Here is a 12973-nt window from a genome sequence, read left to right on the forward strand (position 1 = left end):
AGGAAAAGAACAGGAGAAAGAAGAGCAAGGTAGGTTTTAACAGGTTTAAAAATATAACATTAATATAGTATCGATTCCACCAAGGTAAATATAGCATGCATCACATGATCAATTTCTCATCCCGTCAAAGGCAGGATACTCAAAAATAATCTCCTAGAATATCAGATAAAGGAAATTCGATTTGTACTTCTTCAGAGCCATCTCCCAGTCTTATTCTCTTTATGAATGTAATGCAGTAGCTGATATCCTACTTGTAGTTTATGTTACACCAGTAAATGCTTGTTTATATTCACCTCTCCTTTTGACGATCAAATGCCTTGATAAGCAGACTGAAAACTCCACCTTCAAGTAATTGGCTTGGGTATTCTTCATCTTGCCCATGCAAGTCAGCAGTACTTATAATGCACCCGAACCTTTCAAAGTCCTGCTAGGTTACTTTGCTTGAAAAATAGAAAGAAACATTAATTTGTAATGGTGATAATGTGTTTTCTCCTCAGGACCAGTAGGACTGGATTGGAACAAGTTGAAGGAGACGCTGAATCCTGAATTTGACTGGGATGCCGCTGTGCAAGCGGCTCTGAAGACTGGAGATTCTTTGGAAGATGTATGTCTTTTTTTGTTGTTGTTGTTGTTAATTTGGTAGCTAATAAAGAGAAGCACTATACCTTAAACTTGTAGCCGGGTTGGCTGCATTAAAAAGGACTTTGAGTGAAACATATTTATTCCTCCTGATATCATAAGCTTAATAAAAAATACAAATAGACTGCAGAACATGTTACTTATAATTTTCAGGCAATAAACCAAGATCGTATCTACGCTCTGCGTTACGAGTTGTGTGATGACATGGACAGATCACCAGACCTTACCGACAGAGATCCTGGAAGGACCATGTGGAACTTTCTCTCTCCCATTGCGCTCTTTGCATCTACGAAGGTTGGTGAATATAACATACTCGTGCCCGTCGCCATACAGATGGACTACACGCCAGGTTGGTAAAAACTAATCAATATGTATATATACCGACGTATGTTAATGCCACTGAACATCTTCTTGATATACTCGTGCCAAGAAAATAAGTTTAATCTCGTCAGGTTTTCAAATATGCAACCGTTTACTCAGACGTACTTGAATCCGCCTTACTGAGGATTGCTTAACTGTACTGAATTTTTTTCTTTTGGCGGACTTTTCCTAAAAGCAGGGTTTAAATTTAGTTGTGTTCTTCAATGGCTGATGTAGAAGTACTCATAGGCGCGTGGAGGTTGAGAATGGGTGTGGTGCAAGTGAAAAGAGGGAATGGGGGGGGGGGGGAGGGGGAGAAGCTAAGTGCCGCATTGTTCCAATAAAATCAAAAGCTTTTGGATCTCTTGATTTTCTACTTTTCAACAAGTTAAAAAAGAGTGGCCCAGCCCCAGGTCCGCCACAGTTACTGTAATGTGAGCCAGCAGTGCGTTTTTCATTTGAGAGGATTGCCTCATGTCCATTTTTTCCCGTGGCACTTTGTTGTCTCATTGCTTGTATTATTTTGTATTGATTTTAAACCCGCGCGGTTTTTTATCCTGACCGATAACTCTGTTTCACCAGATTCTGTGGTTTACACTCCAAGCGACGGAGACAACTGGTTGATTGCCAAACTCAATGTTCAAATCACGGATTTGGGATACTCACAAATTGTTGAGCACCTCGCTAAGGTATGATTTGTTCCTTACACTTATCATGACTGTAAACTATAAGGCAATTGCAAATTTATAGTCATGCATGTAATTTTCCCAAGTGACCACGGCTGCTTTAGCCGTTGCAGTGGCGTTCAGCTGCTTTGTGAATCTGTTTTCATCTTTTCAGGTCCATTATTTCATCGAGCCATTCTGTGTCTCCTTAAAACGGACCTTGCCTCCTGTACATCCGCTGAATCAAATACTGAAGTATCACTGCCGAGAGGTGATTGTCCCTAACAAATTTGGAACTCCTGCTTTAGTGAATGAAGCGCGGTTCATGGACCTTCTTTTTGCATATGGAAACGACGGTGCAATAAGACTCCTTCAAGATGCACATCCATTATCAACATGGGAAGTGACAGATTTCAGGCGCAACATCAAGGTACCGCTTGCCTCACAATATATAGCGAGCTATTAAATTTGGTAACTAGCAACCACCATAGAATGAAACTGCAGAAGAAATATAGTACCATTTTCATCAGGAATACTGCGTGGCTGACCTTGTTAAAGGGTTCATTGAGATCCAATTTTAACCTGAAGTTAATTGTGAAAACGTGAAAAATGAACGACAAAATTGTTATTATTTAAGTATTTAAGTCGACAATACGCAACTTAGACCTTCCAACTTAGATTCACTAACTATGCCTATACTACAAACAAACTGCATGGAATAAAACAATATATACAAAAATGTGTCCACGGTGCTTGACTACAAAAAACTGAGACAATTTTTTATATAGAACATGCAAATTTGTATTAAAACAAAGCGTTTTCTCTTGCAAACAGGACTCGCATTGACGTTGGCCTGCTTGTTTGTTTTCTATCTTCCTTAAAAGGCCTAGGGAACGCATATACTTTATTTTCATCCACAAGTCCAAGATAAAGTGTACAACTCAAATGCAATCGTAGCGCATTACCTCGATCCTAAGAAACGATAACGTAAACTAAATGATGACAGGTAAAAAATGCCTATTCTAAATGACACTATCTATCTGTCTGTTTCCTTTTTTTTAATAACATGTCAAACTTTTCTTTTTCTTTGACTTTGCAAGAAACGCGGACTGGATGACAAAAAACTCCTGCCATACTTCCCTTACCGAGATGATGGTATAAAGATATTGGAAGTTATTGAACACATGGTGAAGAACTATGTGAACTTGTAAGTGAAATAATAAAAAAACAACCTGTTTGCCTACCAAGTTCACTCTATATATATATATATATATATATATATATATATATATATATATATATATATATATACACCCGTTTTCAAAAACGTTTTCTTCAGAGAGATATATAGATAGATAGATACCTTTTGTTTAGAGTCGGTGAACCATGTTATTTTTGCATGAACCGCACGCTTGTTAACACCAGACTGTTAACAAAAACACACCCACGTGAGAAAACAAACTGAATATTCGAGTGTCTCAATTCCCTTAGATGGTTGACGGTTAAAAATAAGCCGTTTTCGCGGTTGATGGCGGCAAGGCCAAATGACGGATGACGGTTAATTTTATGGAATGACGGTTATAACAAGAAATTAAATCAGCAAATTTGGCTGCAATTTTTCATAAAAGAGTACAATTTCGCCCACATTTTGACTTGCTCACCATCAGAGATCAAATTTGACTAATGCTTCTATTTGTCTTCCCGATGTTGTTATGGCATTTCTGTGTTCAAAAAGCTCCTCTGATTCAGTATCGCCGTAGGCACTGTCCACGGGTCACTTTCAATTTCTTGCCTGTAGCCAGACGAAAATACTACAAAGACAATAACAGAAAAAAGGCCCACTTCCTTCATATTTATATTTTTAATTCATAGCCTCTTACAGCATACTGAAACAAATGAATAAATTCAGAATTTTTACTGAGGCACCGTGCCTCGGTTCGCCAGTTACTAACTACAGCCCTGAAATTCATTTACTTCAAAAGGTTCGCGCCCATTGATTGTCCGGCGATTCCTTGTTTGCTATTCTTTTCTGAGGCCCCGTCCACACTGACCCGGGTAAATTTGAAAACGCATCTTTTTTTCTCCGGTTAGGCCAACCGTCCACACTGAAACAGCGTTTTCGGTCACCGAAAACGGAGCTTTTCAAAAACGCTCACCAATGAGCGTTTGGACTTGGAGCGTGAAATAGTGTATTTTTATATTTTATTGTAAATAATTTTAGAGGGCCACTGGTTTGTTAGTATTTTTTATGTTATTTTAGTGCTACCCTCGTTAAATAAAGACTTTACTTTTACTTTTACTTACTAATGAAGCGTATCGTTTTCAAATTTACCCGAGTTAATGTGGACGGAAAACATTTTACGCGGCGTTTTCAAATTTCTCCGTTTTCAAATTTACCCGGGTCAGTGTGTACGGGGCCTGAGACTGAAGTATGTGCTTGATATCGTTTAATCAGTTTTTCCTTCTTACTTCGATGAGTGCTTACTTCCGCCTGAACAGTCCCCCTCAAAAGACGCTTGACATCGTGCTTGGTAGAAGAGAAAGAGCCGCAAAAGCGAGATCATGCTTAGTAATTCTCAGTGACTCGTTTATGATCTGTAATTATAACACCAGTTATAAATTGAAAAGGCCGACGTTCTTCGACACCGGAAATGTTTCCAGACGGAAGTCGGTTTTGAATATTTAAACGAACATTTATAAACAGCTTTACTTGACTTCATTTTAGTCACTCGTTGATATCCGAGACAGTCGACGGCTAATATTTTGCTGGCTTTATTGACGGTAAAAAATATTGCATTTTTACTGTTGAAGGTTAATTTTTTGACCATTTGACAGTTGACGGTAAACCGCATTGCGATCCTCATATTGTTTTATCAAAATAAAAGGGTATTGATTGTGAAGAAATGAAGCTTTTCAGAATATCGTATCTCTTAGCTTTGGCGATCAAACATGCCAATTCGCGAGGAACGGACGTTCGCAGATCGTTCGCGAAAGCGTTGCAAAATGTTTGTTCGTTACGCCTAGTAACTTCGGTTTTGTGAGCGCTCTTCCGAGCTCCTAGAACAAGTCAAATAATTCGCCAACGCAAATCTTTACTAACAGGAGCGGGCATTTTCTGTCGCCTTTCTGTCCACGATCAATTCATTTTTATTTTGAAACAATTAATATGAGATTCATTTTGTTTTCTCATGTGGGTGTGTTTTTGTTAACAGTCTGGTGTTAACAAGCGTGCGGTTCATGCAAAAATAACATGGTTCACCGACTCTAAACAAAAGGTATCTATCTATCTATATATCTCTCTGAAGAAAACGTTTTTGAAAACGGGTGTATATATATATATATATATATATATATATATATATATATATATATATATATACACCCGTTTTCAAAAACGTTTTCTTCAGAGAGATATATATATCTCTCTGAAGAAAACGTTTTTGAAAACGGGTGTATTATATATATATATATATATATATATATATATATATATATATATATATATATATATATATATATATACACCCGTTTTCAAAAACGTTTTCTTCAGAGAGATATATAGATAGATAGATACCTTTTGTTTAGAGTCGGTGAACCATGTTATTTTTGCATGAACCGCACGCTTGTTAACACCAGACTGTTAACAAAAACACACCCACATGAGAAAACAAAATGAATCTCATATTAATTGTTTCAAAATAAAAATGAATTGATCGTGGACAGAAAGGCGACAGAAAATGCCCGCTCCTGTTAGTAAAGATTTGCGTTGGCGAATTATTTGACTTGTTCTAGGAGCTCGGAAGAGCGCTCACAAAACCGAAGTTACTAGGCGTAACGAACAAACATTTTGCAACGCTTTCGCGAACGATCTGCGAACGTCCGTTCCTCGCGAATTGGCATGTTTGATCGCCAAAGCTAAGAGATACGATATTCTGAAAAGCTTCATTTCTTCACAATCAATACCCTTTTATTTTGATAAAACAATATGAGGATCGCAATGCGGTTTACCGTCAACTGTCAAATGGTCAAAAAATTAACCTTCAACAGTAAAAATGCAATATTTTTTACCGTCAATAAAGCCAGCAAAATATTAGCCGTCGACTGTCTCGGATATCAACGAGTGACTAAAATGAAGTCAAGTAAAGCTGTTTATAAATGTTCGTTTAAATATTCAAAACCGACTTCCGTCTGGAAACATTTCCGGTGTCGAAGAACGTCGGCCTTTTCAATTTATAACTGGTGTTATAATTACAGATCATAAACGAGTCACTGAGAATTACTAAGCATGATCTCGCTTTTGCGGCTCTTTCTCTTCTACCAAGCACGATGTCAAGCGTCTTTTGAGGGGGACTGTTCAGGCGGAAGTAAGCACTCATCGAAGTAAGAAGGAAAAACTGATTAAACGATATCAAGCACATACTTCAGTCTCAGGCCCCGTACACACTGACCCGGGTAAATTTGAAAACGGAGAAATTTGAAAACGCCGCGTAAAATGTTTTCCGTCCACATTAACTCGGGTAAATTTGAAAACGATACGCTTCATTAGTAAGTAAAAGTAAAAGTAAAGTCTTTATTTAACGAGGGTAGCACTAAAATAACATAAAAAATACTAACAAACCAGTGGCCCTCTAAAATTATTTACAATAAAATATAAAAATACACTATTTCACGCTCCAAGTCCAAACGCTCATTGGTGAGCGTTTTTGAAAAGCTCCGTTTTCGGTGACCGAAAACGCTGTTTCAGTGTGGACGGTTGGCCTAACCGGAGAAAAAAAGATGCGTTTTCAAATTTACCCGGGTCAGTGTGGACGGGGCCTCAGAAAAGAATAGCAAACAAGGAATCGCCGGACAATCAATGGGCGCGAACCTTTTGAAGTAAATGAATTTCAGGGCTGTAGTTAGTAACTGGCGAACCGAGGCACGGTGCCTCAGTAAAAATTCTGAATTTATTCATTTGTTTCAGTATGCTGTAAGAGGCTATGAATTAAAAATATAAATATGAAGGAAGTGGGCCTTTTTTCTGTTATTGTCTTTGTAGTATTTTCGTCTGGCTACAGGCAAGAAATTGAAAGTGACCCGTGGACAGTGCCTACGGCGATACTGAATCAGAGGAGCTTTTTGAACACAGAAATGCCATAACAACATCGGGAAGACAAATAGAAGCATTAGTCAAATTTGATCTCTGATGGTGAGCAAGTCAAAATGTGGGCGAAATTGTACTCTTTTATGAAAAATTGCAGCCAAATTTGCTGATTTAATTTCTTGTTATAACCGTCATTCCATAAAATTAACCGTCATCCGTCATTTGGCCTTGCCGCCATCAACCGCGAAAACGGCTTATTTTTAACCGTCAACCATCTAAGGGAATTGAGACACTCGAATATTCAGTTTGTTTTCTCACGTGGGTGTGTTTTTGTTAACAGTCTGGTGTTAACAAGCGTGCGGTTCATGCAAAAATAACATGGTTCACCGACTCTAAACAAAAGGTATCTATCTATCTATATATCTCTCTGAAGAAAACGTTTTTGAAAACGGGTGTATATATATATATATATATATATATATATATATATATATATATATATATATATATATATATATATATATGCAGAATAATATGGATTTACCAAACGATGACTTCCAGTAGAAGGATCTAAAGAGATACGGTGCTTCAATGTAATTTTAGTTCAGTGTGTAATAAGGCGTCATTGAGGCAAACTTCTAACTGTTCCAGCTTTAATTGACACGACGTTTCGGCCTTCGGCCTTCTTCAGATGCGGAACTTAGTATTTACAAGATTAAAAAATAAAATGTTAAAAATTTTTAACATTTTATTTTTTAATCTTGTAAATACTAAGTTCCGCATCTGAAGAAGGCCGAAGGCCGAAACGTCGTGTCAATTAAAGCTGGAACAGTTAGAAGTTTGCCTCAATGACGCCTTATTACACACTGAACTATATATATATATATATATATATATATATATATATATATATATATATATATATATATATATATATATATATATATATATATATATTATATATATATATTCAATATTTTAATATTTTTTATTTTCAATTTTTTATGGGTAGCATACGTAACATAAGTAAATTAAATTTTACCTTAACGCGTTTATAATATTTCTTGACCGTGAAATAAATGTCAGTTAGAACCCACCTCACGGACTTAAATCCAGTTACTAAACGACTATGACAAACGCTGGCGGTAGAAAACACAAGAGAAGTGGAATAACTCTAAATATTTTTGTTAAGCGCAAGAGATTATTAAGTTACTGCCGAGTTCTTTAAGCGTGCTTGTGTAATTTGTTTTATAAATATAAGGCAATAATTGTACCGTATTGTTATAGCTTCGTGTGGCACAGTCTTACTAAAACCAACCGACAAATCTCTGTCCATAATGTTCGCTTGATAAAATATATACTATTTACAAGGCTAAAAAAATTAAAAATTTTAAAAATTAAAATGTTAAAACCAAACGTTTTCGGCTAATTTTTACATTTTTTACCTTTTTTAGCCTTGTAAATAGTTTATAGTTTTTGCTATTGTCATAGTTTCTTTTTACAAGGCGATGAAATATTGCTTTTGTTTAGGTACTATAAAGAGGATAAAGACGTGAAAGAAGACGTGGAACTTCAGGCGTACCTCAACGAAGTGTCACTTAATGGAACAGGACCGAACGGAGGCATTGGAAGGGTAAATATGAAGAAGAAAATAACGTACACTTATCCTCAAACTAAGACGTTGATTCATAAATAACAGAATCTCTTTTACTAATAAGTTAATTAGGGTAAGGTAAATATGAAGACCGACGATAGAACATACTAAGTGGCCTGTTGGTTAATACCATCGTTATCAAAAGACAGGATTTTTTAGTTTTTGTGTTGGCTTTGTTTGGTAACAGTTTTAATTTGAGAGACGATCCAAAAATTTCTGCCTGTCGCCTAACCCAATTAAGTTGGGGGTTTAGCCATGATATACACAAATGTCTCGAAAGAAAAATGCCCTGTGGATTGACCGTGTTCGATCCAATACACACCTATAAGTTGCCACGTATCCAGCGTGGTGACCCGATGGTGTAGTGGATATCACGCCTGACTAGTAACAGGGAGACGCGGGCGAACTGCGGGGATGTATTTTTCTTTCATTTCAGAGACGTGTGTCGAAAGCCTTCTGTAATTTATTTACATCTTTCTTTCTGTTTCTAAGGCTTCATAAAAAAATTATGTCTGAGTTTTAATTTGGGTAAAACAGGTTACAATACGGATTACAGTTAGCATTCTAATTTACAATGTTTCCTGTTCTTGATTACATTTGGCATGACAACACGCTGGTTTATCAATTAACACACCCGAATTCCACTCTTTTTACGATGTAAAGTGACTAACTCACATGAATAATACATAAAAAAAATCGTCAAAATTACAAAAGCTTAACAACAACAACAACAACAACAGTGATGCATTGCATGTAAAAGGCCTCGAAGAAGTAGAGTTCTTCCTATCTCCAAGCATAGTAGATGTTATACTTCGCAATTATTAAACAGACCAGAAGTTAAAAACAGAAGTTTAAACAGTAATTTAAACCAAACTGCTGTCTTAAATTTGCTCTCAAGCGTTGTACAAACTATATCAGAAAATGTTCCACTTTTGAAACCATAGTTTCGGCATTGTTTATGATTCTGGGAAGCCTGTTGAACACGTTTCTTTCATTTGTCTTTTGAACAGATTCAAGGCTTGCCTGCGAGTATTGATTCCAAAGAAGAGCTCTGTGACATTGTAAGCCGCATCATCTCTCACGTGACGATCCAGCACGCCGCGGTTAACTACGAGCTGTCAGATTATGCTGAGTACATTCCCAACCTTCCGACTAAACTGTACAATGACACCAGAGTGAAAGAAGGGGAATTCTCTGTGTTCCGTCTGCCAAACAGACTGACTTCAGCTGTAAGTTCACGTGCAGTACTAATTTGATACTTTTAGGGGAGAGGTAATTGGAAAGTGTTTCAGAGAAATTAAAAACCTGAAACAGTTCGAAACAGCTGGTCAAAAAGAGCGACAATTAATTGTTGAATATTTACTTGATTTACGAAATTCCCACAGCAGACATGGTAGCATTTTAGTATTTGTATTTCCCTTACGAATTAAGTATTGAGTGTCTTAAAAAGTAACAATGCGACCTTTGAGAAGTATAACGAAAGTATTATTATTGGTCTTGTTATAAAATAAAACACAATTCTTGGGAAACATCAACTTTTTTCAGTTTGGAGAATTAACTTGAACCTCATTGGATTTTTACTTTCTGTGGCAAGACGCACTTTTAGAGAGGTCAAACGGCTTTATTCTGTTTTTAATTTTCAGATCGAGGCTAGCTTCAGCAACTCCTTGGCAACTTTCCGTTTCGATTCCTTGTTTGACTATGGTAACGAGCTTGAGGACAGCAAGGCTGTAAACCTCGTCAATGGTTTCTATAGTTACCTAATGCACGTTGTCCAGCCTCGCATGCAAGAAGAAAACCGGAAACGGAAGGAAAATGATGACCTGACCTATCCATACCTTATTCCAAGATGGCTGCCAAATGGCATTCATACCTAGAACGTCTCAGATACCGTTAGATTAGCGCACGCACTAGCCGTGAGATGCGTTATCAAAGAGGGCACCATTGTAAGGGTTTAATGTTTTAAAGGTTTTTGTTATTAAGCAAGTGTGAGTCTTTAGAGGAGACACGGTGTTCTGAGTGTATGCACTTCAAAGGCAAATAAAATCATTTGTTATGATTTTTATTGTGTGCAAGTATTTTGTTCATTTGATCTCGCAGATGTATAACGATGTGAATCTGATCATCGCGAAAAGTAACGTCAGGTTTTCAAGCCATACTTTGTCAAGTTTATTGATTTTTTTGGAAATGATCACAGGACAGGCTCTAGGTTGCAAAGATGAATGCGCATGAAACTGTTAAAACAAATGGGATGTGCCAGGCTAAAAGCAACTTCATACCCAAGATTTTCGTTCCCCTTGACCAAAGGTCGGGAAACGAGCGACCCTGGAAAGTTTTGATTGGAAGTCCGAAAATATCGGACTGAATTGCGCTTGCCTAGCTTTCAAAGGAATGACTCAACGAACTTCTTGGGGTTTTACTTCCGGCCATTTTTATTGTTTTCAAAGCCGGCCAATCAGAATCGATCCTGCAACTGAACTTTCGAGAGTCGCTGGTTTCGTCAAGCAAGTTTGAGCATTTAAAGAAAATTTATGTTAAATGAAGAAATAGTGAAAAAAAGCGGTGACGTTATATTTGATAGCGAATGACGTTTAAATGTATTTTAAAGAGAATATGGACAAGCGACTTAATATCATATCAGCATAATTTATTTTGTTTTTTTTTTCGTTTTCTTCTTGTTTGAAACTTTAATTCTAAAATATAAGAAACCATATATAATTTATATCCGTCACTTATTTGGGGAAAGTTATGTGTTATTGCTTCAAGTATGTATAAATAAATTTGTATGCTTACAAATTTACAATATTATTAACGGATGGACCATTATTTTCTTGGAGAGTGGGGGGGGGGGGGGTATGAAAAATTTTCATCTTGTACTTTTTTGCACCTCTGCAAACATTTTTCCGAAATGCAAACTATTTTTTAATACTTATCGTGTCTGCCATCAATTAGGCTCTACAAACAATGTTTTTCATTTTTTTATACTCTCTCCCCCAGCTTCCAGCATTCACCGATAAAGTATTCGATGAGATATTCAGCTTGTACATGATAACATGCAGTGCCTTTGCATCTCATCCGGGTAGGTTGTCCAGGCTAGTCCGATATATTCCGGGTGATAAGATGCACTTGGAAACTTGCGTTTACGTTCTTTGTTTTGCATAAATTTACTACAAACCCAGTATAAAACGATTCAAAGTTAAAAGAAAGTTTATCAGCGGAGGGACTTTTACACCCACACAGTGAGGAAGGCGGGAATTCTTTTAAATGGCTCTTCTTCATAACTAGATCCAGGGGTATTACCGTGTAAAAAGGGCAAGGATGACTCGTGCTTTTACAAAACGAAACACAGAGAAGGTTCTGTGTCTTAAAAGCTGCCGACACACGAAGGCTGGGCATACAATACAATACAATACAATACAATACAATACAATACAATACAATACAATACAATACAATACAATACAATACAATACAATACAATACAATACAATACAATACAATACAATACAATACAATACAATGTTTAATGTGGTCATTACACTTAGCTATGGTTTCGATGCGTCCCGCAGATATGGTTAGCAAAATCTGCGGGAACGCACCAGCTAGTTTACAGGTAAGCCACAATGAAAATAAAAAATAAAAAAATTAAAAAAAATAAATAAAAATAAAATAAAATAAAGTGAATAAAATTCTTCAAAGCTTTAAAGCTTTAAATATGTGCGACGCATTTCCTGATTAGAATATATACAATTATTTAATTAAAAATTACAAAATTACAAATGACGACTAATATCTACAGCATTTAACGCCTTTCTAAAGGTTTTATAGCATATTGAAGTTCTGGCAGTGTCTGAGAGGCTATTCCATAATTTGGGGGCGAAATATCGCCAAGATTTGAGTCCGTGCTTGGTAGTTTGCACTTTAGGTAGATTGAGAATATTTTGTCCTCTTAAGTTGTAGGAAGAGTTTCTAGGTTGTATCAGCTCACGCAAGCAGGGAGGGCTAGGACCGCTTATTGTTTTGAAAATTGAGCTAGCAATTTTGTATACTCGTTGCTCGGCCAAGGTTGGCAGGCCAAGGGCTTGTAGAAGGTCCCTGTAAGGGGTGTTCTTGTCCTTGAAAACAAAGCGAATGGCCCTTTCGTTAACCTTCTCTAGCTTTGTTGCAGAGGTTTTGCTGCAGAAGTGCCATGTCTCTGCGCAGTAATTAAAATGCGGAGCAATAAAAGACGTATAGATTGTCTTTCGTATTTCGTACGGTAGCATTTTCTTCATACGCTTTAATACTGCAACTTGTTGAGACACTTTCCTACAGACTTTAGTGACATGCCTGTCAAACTTGAGTTTGTCATCCACAGTTACACCAAGTAGATCAAAATCCTCGGCAATCTGAATAACTGCATTTTCACAGCAAAATAATGGTTTGTTCTGCGTTTTACCCATCACAATCGCTTGGTACTTGGAATGGTTACCACAACGACTGGTTAACACGGGGTAAAATGTAGCAACGACGTAAAGCGATAACAGATATAGCTGCAACAAGAACACAATGTGTATGTCGTGGCTCAATTTT

General features: G+C 36.9%; 1 protein-coding gene across 3 annotated transcripts in view; it reads left to right on the top strand.

Annotated features, from left to right (window-relative positions):
- The window catches only part of LOC144634034 (polyunsaturated fatty acid 5-lipoxygenase-like), a 30195-nt gene extending 19732 nt beyond the window's left edge, over positions 1–10463 (top strand). For all 3 annotated transcript variants that reach the window (XM_078492974.1, XM_078492973.1, XM_078492972.1), the window contains 9 exons: positions 3–29; positions 498–604; positions 793–988; positions 1582–1688; positions 1840–2094; positions 2765–2871; positions 8278–8380; positions 9412–9630; positions 10045–10463. In XM_078492974.1, the coding sequence (XP_078349100.1) occupies positions 3–29; positions 498–604; positions 793–988; positions 1582–1688; positions 1840–2094; positions 2765–2871; positions 8278–8380; positions 9412–9630; positions 10045–10278 (1355 nt within the window). In that variant the 3' untranslated portion in view covers positions 10279–10463. The remainder of the gene's footprint in view (positions 1–2; positions 30–497; positions 605–792; positions 989–1581; positions 1689–1839; positions 2095–2764; positions 2872–8277; positions 8381–9411; positions 9631–10044) is intronic.
- The last annotated feature ends 2510 nt before the right edge of the window (positions 10464–12973 follow it).

Source organism: Oculina patagonica, chromosome 12 (genome assembly GCF_052425735.1).
Source record: "Oculina patagonica isolate OP01 chromosome 12, crgOcupat, whole genome shotgun sequence".
NCBI classification, from domain to species: Eukaryota; Metazoa; Cnidaria; class Anthozoa; order Scleractinia; family Oculinidae; genus Oculina; species Oculina patagonica.